The sequence below is a fragment of the Podarcis vaucheri genome, assembly GCF_965113315.1.
Source record: "Podarcis vaucheri genome assembly, chromosome: 18".
Taxonomy (NCBI): Eukaryota; Metazoa; Chordata; class Lepidosauria; order Squamata; family Lacertidae; genus Podarcis; species Podarcis vaucheri.
Window position 1 is genome coordinate 4333250 of NC_138756.1, and position 17402 is coordinate 4350651.

Here is a 17402-nt window from a genome sequence, read left to right on the forward strand (position 1 = left end):
AGGCAGTCTGGCCTTGCAAGAGTCTTTGGGTTCTTCTGCTATGCCTCCTTGGCAGGTAAGAGGAGGAGGAGGCAGAGCCAGAATGAGATCCCTGCTCCTTCTGTTTCTGCTTTTGCTGCTCATGATGCCCTTTGGAGTCTGCAGGAACCACAAGGCGAAATGCCCCTTGAATCTGGTCAGGGATCAAACGGATGCTCGCAATTACTACTGGCCTGGACACTTTCTCATCAGTGGGATCATCTCTCCAAAAAGCTTTTATAAGGAAACTCCATACGTCTTTTCTCAGACACCCTTCGCCAGGAATGAAGTGTATGTACTTCACAGTTTCATGGTCCTCCAGTCCTTCTAGTGGTTCCTATTTATCAAGGAAATAGCTCCTTTCTCAGGGCTGGGGAGCCAAGGGCTGATGTTGCTGTACTACCCCGCCCTTAACCATTGGGCTTGCTGGTTGGGGGTGATGGGAGCTGGGGGGGGGTCTAGTATAAGATTCCACCCAACCCTCTCCTATTTCCATGGTCTCTGGGTCTTCCTTAGGAAAACACTTTCCTACCTTTGATTCTGTGTTGCTTTTAGAAGAATGCAAGAATGTTAGTGAATCTGGTCAGGGTTCAAAAGGATGCACTGAATTTTCCCACCTGCAGGATGCCATGAAACTCAGGCAATTTCCAAGGCTCAAAGGTTTCATTCAATATTATTCCATTTGGACAATTCAGAAACTGTCGTTAAGGAATGTTACAGTTTTACAAATGGAATTTAAGATCCTCTAGATGACTTTTGGTGGCTGAAGAGCAGGAAAGATGTACTTTAATTGGAATGATGAATAAAATAATATGAATCAGGAGACTTCCTTGTTCGTGGAGTCAGGTCTCTAAAATATGAAGAGGAATTATTCCTTTTTTCACATACACAACTGGCCTCATTTCTAAGTAGTGAGATGTTTGAGATTTCTTCACGTGGAATCCATAGGTACCTGTTTCCTATCCCAGAGGGAGGCATGAAACTCTAGCAATTTCCAAGCTGCCAAAATTATTTTATGTTTATTCTATTTGGATCATTTGTGAACAACCTTAGCACAGTTCTCTTGACACAATACCACAGGAGACCTACAGCCCACTATGGGCTACATTAAAGGTTTCCTCCTCCAATCTCAGCACTTTTTCCTTTCTGTCACTGCTTTTTTTTTAAAAAAAAAAATAGAAGCGTTTTAAGAAACTCTTGAAAATGGGTGGATTTTTATGGGTGAAAGCAGGAACGATATGCTTCAAATAAAATGGTTATATAAAATAACCAGGGGGTGTCCTCACTGGTGGAGTCAGTGATCCAAACATGGGCAAAATTATAATTTCCCACACACTCAAACCTGAAAGCCATCAGGCCTCATTTGTATCTGAAAGGGGACTGAGGTATTTGGTGCTTCCCCTCCTTCAATAAAATTGTCTCTTATCTACCTATAGTCTAGCCCCTTGGAAGAAGTCAAAGACCAATGCAGGAAAAGCAGCCTTTGCAGCAACTTCCCAGTATATCACACATTTTGAGGGGCACCTTCATTTCCTATTCATAGAACCACAGTAGAAAAGAATCATAGAGTTGTAGAGATGGAAGGAACCCAGAGGAGACCCACCTGAAGCATCCATGACACATGGTCACCTTCGGAGGGAGTCTGTTCCACTGCTGAACAGCTCTGTGTGCTGTTTGCATCAAAGCTCCGGTCATGGAGCAGAGGACTCCAAATATTTGTTCTATGCTAGACAGGAAAAGGTTTGATATTAATGTAAAAGGATAAATAAATACTAATCTTTGTGAATCATATAATATTCCCTCCCTTCCAATCATATGAATATCAGTTTCACTCTTTTTAAAGGATTCATTTATTGCAGGGAGGCAACTAGGTTCTCCCGGTACATGTTGTCTTTCCTGTTCACCATCCAAGAGATCAACCAGGATCTCAGGCTCTTACCCAACATCACCCTGGGCTACAACATCTATGAGAACTATTTCGATGCAAGGATGACTTCAGACGCCATGCTAGAGCTGCTTGCAGGCAGTGGATGCAATATTCCCAGTTATCACTGTGGAGAACAGAATCACCTGCTGGCTGTTCTTGAAAGAGGCAGTACTGTCATCTCAAAAGTGATTTCAGACTTGTCAGGCATCTACAAAACCCCACAGGTAAGTAGTGGGAGAGCATGGGGGACAGAGAATTTCAACTGCGTAAAATCCTATTTTCTTTCTGGAGAGGTCAAGTGGGGATATTTTTAAAAATGGGGAAATCCTGAGCTATGGATCCTACATCCCTTTTTCAAAACTGAGCCTTCACCAACTTGTCACCTCCAGATGTTTCAGACTAAAACTCCCATCAGCCTCAGCCAGCAGAGATTTAGATATTAGTCATTTCAGATAGTTAAATATCTGTTATGCTGAAAGTAAAATAAATTGCTGATCTTTTGCTTTCCTTCCTAGATCAGTTATGGCTTCACTGCCCAGGTTCTCGAAGGTACAACCCTGTTCCCTTTTGTCTACCGGATGAGTCCCAAAGAGGAAAGTCAGTACCAGGGGATTGTTGAATTGCTCCTGCATTTTGGATGGACATGGATTGGCCTCTGCACTCCAGACAGTGACAGTGGAGAAAGATTTGTGAGCGCTGTGAAACCTCTGATGCTCAGCAAAGGGATCTGCATTGCTTTATCAAAAAGAGTACCAGAAAGTTATTTTGATGAATTTATAACACCTGGGGAACCATTTTTCCTATGGAGACAAGTTGGGGTATTTGTTTCCTATATAACCAATGCACATGTTATCATAATACTCATGGCAATAAACCATGTCTATGAGAAGGAAATAGGTGCGAAAGTCTGGATCACAACAGCTTTGCTAGAAATCAGAATTGGCTTTGACATCCCTCCAAATATATTCCAGCATCTCCATGGTTCTCTGTTCTTTGCAATTGAGACTGGAATAAGGAGCAGCAAAGGTGGCAAAAATAAATTGCAGACCAATTTTGGGGATTATTTCAATCCAGCATTTCAGTGTTCATATTCAAAGCATCTGTTGTCCGTGAAAGGCAGGATAAGATGCAGAGAGGAGGAGAAACTGCAGCCATTGCCCCAAGGGGAGCATGAGATAGTCCTGTCTCATGACAGCTATGGCACTTACATCAATGTTCAGGCTGTGGCTCAGGCCTTGCATGCTTCGCTTTCATCAAGATCCAAGAGGAGGCTGATGGTGGAGGAAGGAGAGCAATGGGGACACGCAAGGCTACAGCCGTGGCAGGTATTTCCTTCCCCCTTTTGCAAACTACAGTCCACACAGATGCTGATCTTGACTGGGGATAAACCTGTAAAATATCATAGTTACTATTACTAATAGTAGCTTACCTTCCAACATGTCCCATCCCATAACGATCCTTTTGCTATTTATACCCAGGGCTTTCTTCAGGGGGAACCAGCTGGAACTCAGCTCCAGCACCTCTCAACTGGGGGCCATTTGGACCTTTGGAGGGTCTGTAGTGATAATATTAGTATTATTCTGTTTATATATCAACTTTCATCTGAAGATCAGAGGGTGGTTTGCAGAATAAAAATACAAAATGAGAATAGAAAAAGCAAACGAAAGAAAGAAAACAAGCAAACCAAAAGCACATTAAAATGCCCAGAGATGGTTTTATCCACCCAAATCCTGGTTACAGAATAACTTTCTCGCCTGGCACCTAAAGATTTGTCACAAAGGTGTCCAGGGAGCCTCTCTGGGAGAACATCCCCCAAGCAAGGAGCCACCACAGAAAAGTCCTGTTGTCGTGCTGCCACCCTCCAGATATCTCTATTTTTATATATTTTTTATTTAAGTTTTTTTTCATTTCTTTCCAAGCTCCTGTATAGTTATTCTTAAAAATATTTATGTTTGTAGCTGTTATCCATACTCCTAAATATTAAACTTTCTTCTCAATCATCAGTTCTGTCACATTTTCCACCAATACTTTCGTTCTACATTTATTTAGTTTAAAACCTGCTACTTCTCCAACTTGAGAATCTGTTCAAGACCTTGGTTGGCTAGCCATGGGGTCTTCTACAGTTACCACATGGTCATCTGCAAATGCCTTGAGTTTATATGCTTTGTAACCTACTGTTGGGACGCGGGTGGCGCTGTGGGTTAAACGACAGAGCCTAAGACTTGCCGACCAAAGGTCGGCGGTTCAAATCCCTGCGACTGGGTGAGCTCCCGTTGCTCGATCCCTGCCCCTTCCAACCTAGCAGTTCGAAAGGACGTCAAAGTGCAAGTAGATAATTAGGTACCGCTCCGGTGGGAAGGTAAACGGCGTTTCCATGTGCTGTTCTGGTTCGCCAGAAGTGGCTTAGTCCTGCTGGCCACATGACCCGGAAGCTGTACGCCGGCTCCCTCGGCCAATAAAGCGAGATGAGCGCCCCAACCCCAGAGTTGGCCGCGACTGGACCTAATGGTCAGGGGTCCCTTTACCTCTAAGTACAGTGGTACCTCGGGTTACAGACGCTTCAGTTTACAGACTCTGGCAACCCAGAAATAGTACCTGGGGTTAAGAACTTTGCTTCAGGATGAGAACAGAAATCGCGCAGCGGCAGCCTAAGGCCCCATTAGCTAAAGTGGTACCTCAGGTTAAGAACAGTGTCAGGTTAAGAATGGACCTCCAGAACAATTTAAGTTCTTAACCTGAGGTACCACTGTCATGACTCTCTGAATTTCATCATCTCTATAGTCTTCTTCGTAGAAGTCCATGAAAAAATGGTCAAAGGCCTTCTCTGCATCTATAAAAATCAACACTGCTTGTTTATCATTTCTAACCTCCAGATATTCTATTATATCAATTATATTCCTTATATTATCCTTCATCTGGTGGCCTGGCAAAAAACCAGCCTGGTCCTGATGAATTAAATCCATTAATAGCACTTTCATGTCGTTTGCCAATAGGTCTGCAAACAGTTCATAGTCATTATTTAATAGAGAAATCAGCCTATCATTTTTGACTGATAATAGATTTGTATCTTTTTTCAGAATCAGCGTAATCTAAGTATCTTAAACATTTTAGTGGTTGTGCCAAATAATCTTGCAATTTCTTATAGTACTTTGCTGATAGCCCCCCTGGCCCTGGTTTTTTCCCCATTTTGGCTTGATTAATTGCCTGTTGTAGCTTCCCAGTTTCTTAATGCTGGCGCTTTCCCCTGCCATTCCAGCTTCACCCTTTCTTGAGAGAAATCCAGTGTCTGAATACTTCCAGGGGCAGACTGTGCTTGGATGAGAACTGGGAGCTGCCAGCGGACTTCAATATTATGAACTGGGCGATCTATCCCAATAAGTCTCGTGCCCTTGTGGAAATTGGGAATATAAGGAGAGGAGCATCTGCTGGCATAAAGTTCACCATTAACCCAGAAGCCATTGAGTGGAACAAGAAATTCAAGAAGGTAGGGGGGATAATTGGGGGAGGGGGGCTAGGAGATCCTGATTGTGCTCTTCCTTGAACAACCACTGCAGAATGAGCATGTCAGGGTGACTGTCCAGGAACAGCTGGAACCAGCACGCCTTCTTTCTACAGCAGCTGAGATAGGAGGGGAATTTGGGATGCTCAAATAAAGGATACTGACCTTTCACACATGCAGAAGGATGAAAAGTAATTTATTTTACAAATGATAATTACTGATTTATTGTATATTTTTTTAAATTTGTGAGTAAGCTCACTTGTATTAAATTTGTCTCAATTTGTGGTTGATGTGGTGAAATTTGGAAAATCAATTAAGGCAATTTGGCAAAAAAAAAACAAACCATAACCCCAACTCTCCTTTCAGTTGGGCATTGAACAGCAAAGCGCTTTCTCTCTCTCTCTCTGACACACACAAACACGAGAATGAACCGTGTGAGAGATTATTCGAATCCTGAAATTTGGGGGAATCACATGTCAGACCCATTGTCATTTGCTTAGAAGTTCTTTTAAGAAGGGAAACAGGTAAATGGAGAAGAGGAAACAGAGTTCTGTGGCTCAAACCTCAGCTGTACTGAACTCAATTTAAAGCACAAGATATTCTGGTCACCCCAATGGTCAGCGGGGGGTTGAAAGGACCCTGATGAGGGGTCAAGGCTTCATTCCAGAGATCATGTTCTGCAGCTAAAGAGAACTGACCGCATTAAGGGAATGGGGAGATGGCAGGCAACTGGGGATCTTGGCTGCTGGAAACGGCAACTGGGATCTCCCAGGATTCCCTGCCAGACAGACCCCTCCCCAACCTCTATGTGATTGATGTAGAGCTGTGATGATTTCCTGAATGATTCATTGGGGGGCACAACTGCAAATCTTGGGGTAGATCAGGGTTCCCCAAACTTGGGTCCCCAGCTGTCTTTGGACTACAGCTCCCATCATCCTGAGCTGGCAAGACCAGTTGTCAGGGATCACCACCATGCTATAGAGATCGCGTTGAGTGAGTTACATACACACAAATACTCCTAACTGTTCCTCTTTGTTGCACCTTCTTGTCTTTCTGGTTAGGCCGTACCTCGTTCCAGGTGTACAGAAAGATGCCAGCCTGGATATGCCAAGGTGGTCCTAGAAGGAAAGCCCATTTGCTGCTATGCTTGTGCTCAGTGTGCAGAAGGGACCTTCTCCACTCGGGAAGGTGGGTGATTCCAAGGGGGAAGAAATTCCTGGAGAGAGTAAACACAGGACAGAAATTCAGTCTCACACACTGCAGACATAGGGGAATGGGAATCCTTCCTTGACTTCCTTAGTATTAATCACCTTTATTACATCCAGGAAGTGAGTTGATAGGAATGACCATAAGGAAGAAATATCTGGGGTGCAAACTGGGCAGCTGTGAGAGGAATGTCCGCAAAGCATTCCTTTTTGATTTTTTAGACCAAGCCACACAGAAAGGAAATAATGTTGACACTTATAAAAAATAATGGATAGACGATGAAAAGCAGCAAATTACTAACAGCAAAAGCACAATAAAAATAAATACTTCATGTGAAAATTATTACAATATAATCTATGGACCGTTCTGATCTCACTGCTATGAACATTGAATGGAAGCAATGTCTGCATTTTAAAGGTTCAGACAAAGAGGAACAGGCAGGATCCAAACAATGCAGTTAAGAGAAGTGGAGTGGTCACTGCCTCTCAGTTGATCCTAGATCACCATGTAAATAGAGCACAGATCATTAGGGATGTAAGTGATGCTGCAGCCACTCTTTTTCTCTTCCCCAGATGCAGAACATTGCACCAAATGCCCAGAAGATCACCATTCAAACAAGGACAGAGATCAATGTGTCCCCAAGATTATCATCTTCCTGACTTATGGAGAATATTTGGGAATTGTTTTCGCTTCCACTGCCCTCTTCTTGACCTTAACAGCAGGCATTGTGTTGGGAATCTTCATTAAATACAAGGAAACTCCCATTGTCAAAGCCAACAACCGGAACCTCTCCTACATCCTGCTCGTCTCGCTCCTGCTTTCCTTTCTGTCCTCCTTCCTCTTCATCGGGCGCCCAAGGAAAGAGACCTGCCTTCTCCGACAAACGGCCTTCAGCATCATCTTCTCAGTTGCTGTTTCTTCTGTCTTGGCAAAGACCATCACGGTGGTGCTGGCCTTCCTGGCCACAAAGCCCGGGAACAGGGTGAGGAGATGGCTGGGCAAGAGTCTGGCCAACTCCATTGCCATCTCCTGTTCTGCGGGGCAAGTTCTCATCTGCACCATCTGGCTGGGCTCTTCTCCCCCATTCCCAGAGCCCGACATGCGCTCCCAGGTGGAAGAGATCATCCTGCAATGCAACGAAGGGTCTGTGGCCATGTTTTACGTTGCCCTCGGCTACATGGGCTTCTTGGCTGCCACCTGCTTCACGGTGGCTTTCCTAGCCAGGAAGTTGCCCGGCTCCTTCAACGAAGCCAAGCTGATCACCTTCAGCATGCTGGTCTTCTGCAGTGTTTGGGTGTCTTTTGTGCCCACCTACCTGAGCACCAAGGGCAAGTACATGGTGGCCGTGCAGATCTTCTCTATGTTGGCCTCCAGTGCTGGGCTTCTGGGCTGCATCTTCCTTCCGAAGTGCTACATTATTGTGCTGAGGCCTGATCTGAACACAAAGGAGCACCTGACAACAAGGAATTAAGGGGACACCTGATTCTTAAAATAGTCCATGTTCCCTATGTCCAGAAGTGCATAAAGGAAACACACCTGCTCATCCATGTTGCTTATTCTCCACCTCTGAAAGAAATTGTGTTCCTTCTTAGCCCTGGTTTTAGGAAGTCCTGTTGACATGAACAGGAAGATGGGAGGAAATGTTTTGCTACCTTGCTTTGCCAAGGACTACAGTGAGTCCTGGTCTACTGCCCTTAGTTTGTATACTATTATCTTTTTAAAATTTTGTGTTTTGGGAACTTATATTTATCTCACAACAAGATAGGCTGGAGGGAGAGATTAGTTAGGTTTTTGAGTCTGTTTCCTTTGTCATGACTACCTATTAACCATATCAATTCTAATATTCAGCAATACTGTTTGGTTATGCCAGTTCTATGTATACAGTTTTCTATGTTCCATTCCCCGCATTTATGCGCTATCATTCATAAGCTCACTTCACACCATTTCGTTCTCCTAAGCTTTGTATATCAATAAACTGAGAAATTCATTTAAGACATCTTCCGTAGTCTGTTGGTTTAATTTCTGTATTGTGTAAGCTCAGCTCCCTGTTCCAAAGAGTAGCAGCTGACCTTAGCCAACCCGCGACTGGGATCCAATGAATTTTATTGCACTGGCCAGGGTTAGGGATAGGGTTAGAGGGGAGAGGGAACTCCGGGGCTCACGGGAGTGGCAGGCCGCCTACGCCAATCTGGGCGAGTCATTGTGAAAGGAGGTGGGGAGGGCGTTCCACAGGGCAGGCGCCACCACCGAGAAGCCCCTCTGCCTGGTTCCCAGTTTGTGGCACAGGTCATCATCCGATGAATTTAGAGCTTCATTTATTTCTGTGTTTATATTTAAAGAAATTATGCATTTAAAAAGTACTGCACATTGATCGTAATATTAAGAATGCACTTAAAATTACTACGCACAACAATGAATAAGGGATTGCAATGCACACACAGTTAAGCAGCATAAATATTTGTTAACGAAGTCTAATCTTGTTGTGATTATTGTTACTTTTATTGCTCCTAATCCCAGTGGCTTACAAGACTCAGCTCTATTCTGCCTTGGTCAGTCCCCACCTGGAATACTGTGTCCAATTCCGGGCACCACTATTTAAGAAGGATGTTGACCAATGGGAAGAAACCCCTCACCCCCCCCTTGAGAGATGCCGGCTCAGTGAGCCCCCTGAGCTTAGACTACGAAGCCTCTGAGGGCGTGCAGAGTGCAATTCCCCCAGGGGCCCCTCTCTCTCCCGGGCCCACCTGGGGGCCCTGCCCCTGCCAGCCTCTCCGGCCTCTGAGGGCGTGCAGAGTGCAAATCCCCCAGGGGCCCCTCTCTCTCCCGGGCCCACCTGGGGGCCCTGCCCCTGCCAGCCTCTCTGGCCTCTGAGGGCGTGCAGAGTGCAAATCCCCCCAGGGGCCCCTCTCTCTCCCGGGCCCACCTGGGGGCCCTGCCCCTGCCAGCCTCTCTGGCCTCTGAGGGCGTGCAGAGTGCAAATCCCCCCAGGGGCCCCTCTCTCTTCCAGGTCCACCTGGGGGCCCTGCCCCTGCCAGCCTCTCTGGTCTCTGAGGGCGTGCAGAGTGCAAATCCCCCCAGGGGCCCCTCTCTCTCCCGGGCCCACCTGGGGGCCCTGCCCCTGCCAGCCTCTCTGGCCTCTGAGGGCGTGCAGAGTGCAAATCCCCCCAGGGGCCCCTCTCTCTCCTGGGGGCCCTGCCCCTGCCAGCCTCTCTGGCCTCTGAGGGCGTGCAGAGTGCAAATCCCCCCAGGGGCCCCTCTCTCTCCTGGGGGCCCTGCCCCTGCCAGCCTCTCTGGTCTCTGAGCGTGTGCAGAGTGCAAATCCCCCCGGGGCCCCTCTCTCTCCTGGGGGCCCTGCCCCTGCCAGCCTCCCCGGCCTCTGAGGGCGTGCAGAGTGCCAATCCCCCCGGGGCCCCTCTCCCTCCTGGGGGCCCTGCCCCTGCCAGCCCCTCCGGCCTCTGAGGGCGTGCAGAGTGCCAATCCCCCCGGGGCCCCTCTCTCTCCTGGGGGCCCTGCCCCTGCCAGCCCCTCCGGCCTCTGAGGGTGTGCAGAGTGCAAATCCCCCCCGGGGCCCCTCTCCCTCCTGGGGGCCCTGCCCCTGCCAGCCTCTCTGGCCTCTGAGGGCGTGCAGAGTGCAGCTGGACGGGCTGCAGGCGCTGGTGTCCCTGGCGGACGAGGAGGGTCATGTGGCCCTCGGAGGGGAAGGGGCCACCTTCAAAAGGCCCTGCCACTCCCGCCAGTCTCCACCGGCACGGTTCACACTGGGGGGGGGCAGACTTCCCAGCATGCACTGCCAGCTCCGTTGGGCCAATGGTCGAATCCCAGCATGAATCAATTTGAAATTTACTCGTTTTTCCAGTGTATAACCACATAATTCAATCTCAGGGAGTCTTATGTTCAGCTTCGCTTATTAGCTTTATGGATAAATTAACCTCTATCAGGTTTCATTTCATTTCCCTCACATCCTTCTTCCCAGCATGCTTTGCTGCCCCTTCTTCTCACAAACAAAGATCCTGTGTCCTATAATTGAAATTTACTCATTTCCCAATGTATAACTAAATAAATTAATCCCAAATTGTCTTTTGTTAGGTTTCACTTATTAGCTTTATTGGTAAATTATCCTTTATTAGGTTTCTTTCCCTCACATCCTTCTTCCCAGCATGCTTTGCTGCCCCTTCTTCTCACAAACAAAGATCCTGTTTCCTATATTTGAAATTTACCCATTTTCCAACGTATAACTGAATAAATACACGTGAAAGTGTCTTTCGTTAGGTTTCACATATTAGCTTTATTGATAAATTATCCTCTATTAGGTTTCATTTCCCTCACGTCCTTCTTCCCAGCATGCTTTGCTGCCCCTTCTTCTCACAAACAAGGATCCTGTTTCCTATAATTGAAATTTACCCATTTTCCAACGTATAACTGAATAAATACACGTGAAAGTGTCTTTCGTTAGGTTTCACATATTAGCTTTATTGATAAATTATCCTTTATTAGGTTTCTTTCCCTCACATCCTTCTTCCCAGCATGCTTTGCTGCCCCTTCTTCTCACAAACAAGGATCCTGTTTCCTATCATTTTATTTTTCTCTTATTCTTCCATTTAAACTTCATGGAGGGGCAGAGCGATGGAGAAAGAGAGAAGGCTTTTCCTCACAGCCTTTCCCTCGCCCTTCCCAGGCTGCCCTGCGCAACCTTCCTCCTGGCCTGCTAATAAACTAATAATCACCCATTATTATACTCATATTTTATTTTATTTTTAATTCTTTATAAGCTCTTACAAATTACATTAACGGTCCTCCTCCAGCCTCAGCAGTTTGTTTGTTTTTTGTCTTTCTGTTTCTGTACTATCTGTCGCTCGATGTTTTAAATCCCCTGTTTCACTTATTTTGATTATTCCAAGTGGAATAAGTTTCATGACACTAACTTTCCGAAGTCTTGAGTGGCTCTGGCAGCAGGTGCAGAGCTGGAGAAAAACATGATGGCGAAAAGTCAAAAGGTGTTTTGGGGAATTGGAAGTTTGGCCTGAACTTTGCTCCCCAGGACCAAAGAAGAGGCCTGCATCTGGATCCGACCATCGACTCTCCTTCCTTGGAGGTTTTTAAGCAGAGTTTGGATGGCTATCTGTTAGGGATGCTTTAGAGAGCCAGTGTGGTGTAGTGGTTCAGAGCGGTGGACTCGTAACTTGGTGAACCGGGTTCGCTTCCCCGCTCCTCCACCTGCAGCTGCTGGGTGACCTTGGGCCAGTCACACTTCTCTGAAGTCTCTAAGTCTCACTCACCTCACAGAGTGCTTGTTGTGGGGAAGGAAGGAAAAGGAGATTGTGAGCCGCTTTGAGACTCCTTAGGGTAGTGATAAAGCGGGATATCAAATCCAAACTCTTCTCCTTCTTCTAGTTGGCCACTTTGGGTGGATTTGATTCCTGCCAATCCCTTCTGGTTCTCCCCCTGAAGGGAAGTAGCATGTTGGTGGTTTTGAAGCCACTTCAAGTGAATTTCCACCACTTCTTTGAAAGGCTTCTCCAACAGAGGGAAGCTCTCTGGGGTTGGTGGAGGGAAGAAAGGTTGCTCTGAGCCTTAGGCTCTCCCTTCCCCTTTGACATGTTCTGCGGAAGGACAGCTTCTGTTGCACATGGAGCCAACTTGCTCCCCGTCTTTGAGCAGAAACTTCTCTACTCATAAACAAATTGTGTGCGCAGAAGCCAGGCTAGCATTCTAGCAGCTTTGTTATTCTTTATCAAGTATTTGTTAATATGTATGTATCTATTTATTTGACCTATTTCCTAAAATCTATGCACCACTTGATTAGGTAAATAACTGTTGCTAATCTCCCTTTGCTGAGCAAGGTTTTGGAGCATGTGGCCGCACACCAGATGGTGGTGGTGGTTCCAGTCCTACTTGGATGGTCATTCCCAGACGGTGTTACTTGGGGAATGCTTTTCAGCGCTGGGGACCTTGAATGTGGGGTTCCGCAGGGCTCAATCCTATGTTCCACATTGTTGAACATCTACATGAAATTGCTGGGTGGGGTTATCTGGAGGTTTCAAGTAGGTTGTCAGAATTATGCTGATGACACTCAGCTCTATTTCTCCTTCACATCTGCAGGGGAGGCAGTGGAAGTGCTGGACCAGAGTCTTGTCTCGGCAATGGACTGGATGAGAGCCAACCAACTGAAGCTCAATCCAGATAAGACTGGGGCACTGTTAGTGGGTGGTTCCCTAGACCAGATGGGTGGGAGGTCGCCTGCTCTTGATGGGGTTACGCTTCCTCTGAAGGAGCAGGTTTGTAGCTTGGGGGTACTCCTGGGCCCTTTGCTGTCGCTCGAGGCTTGGGACTCCTCAGTGGTGGGGACTGCCTTCCATCAGCTTTGGCTGGTGGCCCAGTTACACCCCTATCTGGACAGGGATAGCCTAACTACTGTTGTCCATGCTCTGGTAATCCCAAGGTTAGATTACTGCAATGCGTTATACGTAGGGCTGCCTCTGAAGACAGTTCGGAAACTTCAGCTAGTGCACAATACACTGATCCTGGTCTGACTGCACTGCTACCAATTCATTTCTGGGCCCAATTCAAAGTCCTGGTATTGACCTAGAAAGCCTTAAATGGCTCAGGACGGCAGTACCTCAAGGACCACCTCTTTCCATATGATCCTACCCGGACCCTGAGATCATCTTCTGAGGCCCTTCTTCGGGTGCTTCCTCCTCAAGAAGTCAGGAGGGTGGCAACACAAGAACGGGGCCTTCTCTGCAGTGGCTCCCCGTCTGTGGAATGCTCTCCCCAGGGAAGTTCACCTAGCACATTCATTATACGCCTTTGGACATCAGGCAAAAACGTTCCTTTTTGGTTGATTTGATTGACATCCTTTGCCCTTTTAAAATGTGCTTCTTTTTGGGGTGTTATTGGGTTGTTGTTTTTATTTTGATTATATATCTTCTGGTTTTGTATATTAATTTTGTTCTGTGACCCGCCCTGAGACCTCCACGTATAGGGCAGTATATAGATTCAACAAACAAACAAACAAACAGACAAACAAACAAGTCAGCTTTCTCAGGACCTTTATTTATTAAATTTATATAGCACCTTTCATTGGAACGCTGCAGGTTGAATTGCTATAAGACTGAGAGTCTAGTAAGCTTTCCACTTGTATGGAGTGATGAAAGTTTAAGTAGGATGTAATCCTGGCTAATTAATATAAATGCTTTATCAGTGACTCATAAAGCATTTACTGTATTTTTTGCCCTATAGGGCGCACCGGCTCATAGGGCGCACTTTTTTGGGGGGGGGAGGGAGCCCCAAAGAGCAAAGAAGCCATGACAGCAAGCGGGACCTTCTCCTCTGAGTCCATGAAAGCTGAGCAGCTGCAGGGGGAGTCACTCTGTCTCCTCCTCCTAGTCTTACAATTTAGCCCATTAACATTCCACAAAATGATTTTAAGATCCATGCAGATTCAATGGTTAGCTTCTTTATTTCAAACAAACAAACAAAAATTATATAATGCTTTGCATCTTCCCTTTATGCGTTCCCTCCCACTTATTTTTCCCCACCCCTTTTTATTTTCTGCCTTTCCTTTCAAAGTCTTCCCTTAACACCTCCCCCCTTCCCTTATATCCTTCCTTTATAGGCTTATCACCTAAGACAACAATTCAACAATATAATACAGAATTATACATAAAAAGGAAATAGAACAATGCAGGACCATTAGGAAGCTCTGGAGGGAGGAAACTCAGTTTCCTTCTTATTGTAATTTCTTTGACCCACAGAAGGTCTTGCTGTCTCTTTTCTCAGTTCTTTCTTTAGCTGTCCCTTCTTGCTCGCTTGCTTTCCTCCTTTCCTTCCTCCTCCTTTGGGCGTGGGCAGCGTGAGCTAGCAGTTTTTCTATGCCATATTGCCCTTTCTTTTCAAGCCACCTTCCAGGATCGTTCCCCTCTCAGTCCTGTCTTCTCTTTCTCCTCCACCACCGCAGACGCTGTCGTTCTCTCGCACTTCTCCTTCGCCGTCCACCCTTTGCCCGCTGTCTTCTCAAAAGGTGTCGGGCTCTAGGACTGGGGCTGGCCGTGTGGGACGCCGGCGTAGGGCCACGAGAGTTTGGGTTTCTCGCCCCGCTTGCCTCCGCGCTCTGATCTTTTATTCCTCCTCTCCAGTTTGGACCACAAGGATTAAGACCTGTGGAAGGACAACAAAAAGGAAATGTCCCTTAGGGACTCTGGCGCCTCCAGGTGCTACTTCCCCTGCCACCACTGGCGGAGGAAGGTGGGGTGTGGGGGGGGTATCGCCCCGAGTGTCATCCCAGGGGGGTGGCAAAATCCCCCTGGGCGGATCGGTGCAAGCCTCCCAACTCCTCCTCATCTTGGTTCAGGGTGGACACAGCTGCGATGCTGCCGCATCCAGCGCCTGAGCCACGTGCAGAGTGGCCTCCTTTCCCCCTGCGCCCCACTGCTGCCTCTTGTATTGGGTTGCTCTGGTGGCACTGGTGGTGCTGGCGGCGGCGCTCTTCTGAAGATCTTGCGAATCCGGGAGATGATGGAACCCAAGCAAGTGGGGGTCTTCGGAGGCCTCTCTTCCTCGCAGTCCTGTGAGAAAAGTAAACAATTCACCTCCAGATTCTGGGAAAATGCCGCAATCATTAATCAATCAAACAAACAAACAAACAATTGATTGATTCAATCCGTACGCCGTCCTTCATCTGAAGCTGTCAGGGCGGCTTACAGCATAAAAATACAAAATAAAAACACAACATATGTATTAAAAACAAAAACGAACTCATAAGCCAACCTCCCAATCCACAAGCATGTTGAAAAGGCCATGCGTTGTCCAATTAGCCCAAGGCTGGTTCTAGAGCAGAACTTTCCACGTTGGTGACACACTTTGGAGACATGCCTCATTTCGCAACACAGGGATTCAGTTCAACTAGCCCTTTTCCAGCCCTGGGAGGAGCACACAGTTTGGGAAGCTCTGTTCTAGAGAAACGTCTTTGCTTGGCACCTAAAGATACACAATGAAGGTGCCAGATGAGCCTCCCTGGAGAGAGCATTCCACAACTGGGGAGCCACCACAGAAAATGCCCCTTCTTGTGTTGCTGCCCTCCAGACCGTTTGTGAAGGAGAAGGGCCTGTGTGGTGGCAGGCTGTCATAATCCCTCCTTTTCTTTTTTGGGGCAAGGCGTTATATGAAAGGGTTGTAGTCAGGAGGGAACACTCCTCTCCCAAGTTCTCATGTGGTCAGCCTTGGAGAGATCTGAACGAGACACAAAGCCAAGAACAAGCGGGTGGGGGGAAGGTATAGGAGGCAGGAAAACCCCAGAGAGAACCGGCTTTGCAAAGTGCCAACATGGTTTTATTATCGCCAAACCCACTTTGCAATTAATAACTTCCTTTGGCAGGAGGCACCTGGAAACGCATTCAAAAGAGATATCTTACAAAACAAACACCAAACCAAAGGCAACCCAGGAGAATTATCTCCACCCCCCATCGTTCTGAGATCCAGCGCTGAGAGCCTTCTGGCGGTTCCCCACTGCGATAAGTGAAGTTACAGGGAACCAGGCAGAGGGCCTTCTCGGTAGTGGCACCCGCCCAGTGGAAGGCCCTCCCGCCAGATGTCAAAGAAATAAACAACTATCTGACTTTTAGAAGACATGTGAAGACAGCCCTGTTCAGGGAAGCTTTTCATATGTCATGAATGAATGTATGTTTCGTCTGACCTCGATAACGCTTTCCTCCAGGTGTTCTCCAGGTGGGGGGCACGGCAAATCAAGGGCCTCCTTGTCCTCCCCGTCCTCCTCTGGGGGGCTCTCTGGTACTTCCTGTGGTTCTTCCTTCTTGATAGCCACTTCAGAGGCTGCCTGCCAGCAGAGACAGGGCCCCAGAGGTGGTGGCATTGGTGGTGGGGAGAGGGGAGAAAGAGAGCAGCCCAGAATGAGACAGGAACCCACATTGAGTCGGTAGCCAGGGAAGCCCTACAGCCCTGGCGCCATGGGGGGCTGGTCCATCAGGACAAGTGGGGCAGCAAGCATACCCTTACCAGCCCCCTGCCTGCCTGCTGCCTGCCTGCCCCCTTGTCCCCACAACCAGTCCAGAAGGTGGTCTGACCGGCCAGCCGGCTTCCTCCTCCTCCTCCTCCTCCTCCTCCCCAGCCTCAGGGTTCTCCAGCTCAGCAGGGCTTCCCTCCTGCTCTGTCTGCTACGTACCTCATTGATGGAGTCCCAAAGGGAATCCAGGGAGGACAGGGAGGAAACACTAGAAAATGGTGACATATTTGGAAGCTGCAAGGAAAAGATGCAAAAAACGAGCAATTAAAAAACGCAACCAAACGTTAAAACTCAAGGCACCCATAACTGAAACAACAGTTCCATTCTGCGGTTGATATGCTTCCCTCGCCTTCTGCCAATCACCACTTAGGCCACGGCCACCTACCCAGTCAGGGCTGAGGAGATCCAGCCGTCTTGCGGTCTCCTCCTCGCCTTTTCCTTCATCATCCTTTTCATGGAAATTGTCATCCTCGCTGGCTGACTGCTGGCAGAGACAAGACCCCAGAGGTGGTGGCGGGGATTAAGGAAAAAGAGAGCAGCACAAAATGAGACAGGCAGGAACCCAGAAGGCAGACTCTCCTGCCCACGTTGAGTCGCTAGCCAGGGAAGCCCTACAGCCCTGGCGCCATGGGGGGCTGGTCCATCAGGACGAGTGGGGCAGCAAGCACAGCACATTCACTCTCAAGGCACCCATAACTGAAACAACAGTCTCATCCTACGATTGATATGCCCCC

At 47.5% G+C, this 17402-nt stretch overlaps 4 protein-coding genes across 4 annotated transcripts in view; 1 reads left to right on the forward strand and 3 right to left on the reverse strand.

Moving 5' to 3' along the window:
* LOC309523051 (vomeronasal type-2 receptor 26-like) overlaps nucleotides 1–1969 on the reverse strand; it is a 64769-nt gene extending 62800 nt beyond the window's left edge. Inside the window, exon 1 of the transcript XR_014215210.1 lies at nucleotides 1622–1969. The gene's annotated coding sequence lies outside the window, so the exon portion shown is untranslated. The remainder of the gene's footprint in view (nucleotides 1–1621) is intronic.
* LOC309523001 (uncharacterized protein) overlaps nucleotides 1–17402 on the reverse strand; it is a 51247-nt gene that overhangs the window by 31714 nt on the left and 2131 nt on the right. The gene's annotated exons all lie outside the window — the stretch shown is intronic.
* Nucleotides 41–8721, forward strand: LOC309522768 (vomeronasal type-2 receptor 26-like; the record flags this gene model as incomplete). The annotated part of the gene is made up of 6 exons (XM_082206319.1): nucleotides 41–309; nucleotides 1878–2169; nucleotides 2461–3270; nucleotides 5202–5429; nucleotides 6506–6632; nucleotides 7223–8721. 6 exons carry the CDS (start codon nucleotides 41–43, stop codon nucleotides 8119–8121), a joined length of 2625 nt encoding a protein of 874 aa, XP_082062445.1. The 3' UTR covers nucleotides 8122–8721.
* Nucleotides 13975–17357, reverse strand: LOC309523019 (uncharacterized protein). The gene is made up of 3 exons (XM_082206802.1): nucleotides 16828–17357; nucleotides 16342–16482; nucleotides 13975–15214 (listed from the first exon to the last, which is right to left on the reverse strand). Exons 1-3 carry the CDS (start codon nucleotides 16891–16893, stop codon nucleotides 14987–14989), a joined length of 435 nt encoding a protein of 144 aa, XP_082062928.1. The 5' UTR covers nucleotides 16894–17357; the 3' UTR covers nucleotides 13975–14986.

Coding starts and splice junctions, on each gene's coding strand:
- LOC309523019 (XM_082206802.1), bottom strand. CDS start 16,893: ATGTCACCATTTTCTAGTGTTTCCTCCCTGTCCTCCCTGGATTCCCTT. Junction 16,483..16,827: donor TTTGGGACTCCATCAATGAG/GTACGTAGCAGA, acceptor CTCTGCTGGCAG/GCAGCCTCTGAAGTGGCTAT. Junction 15,215..16,341: donor TGGAGGAAAGCGTTATCGAG/GTCAGACGAAAC, acceptor CTTTTCTCACAG/GACTGCGAGGAAGAGAGGCC.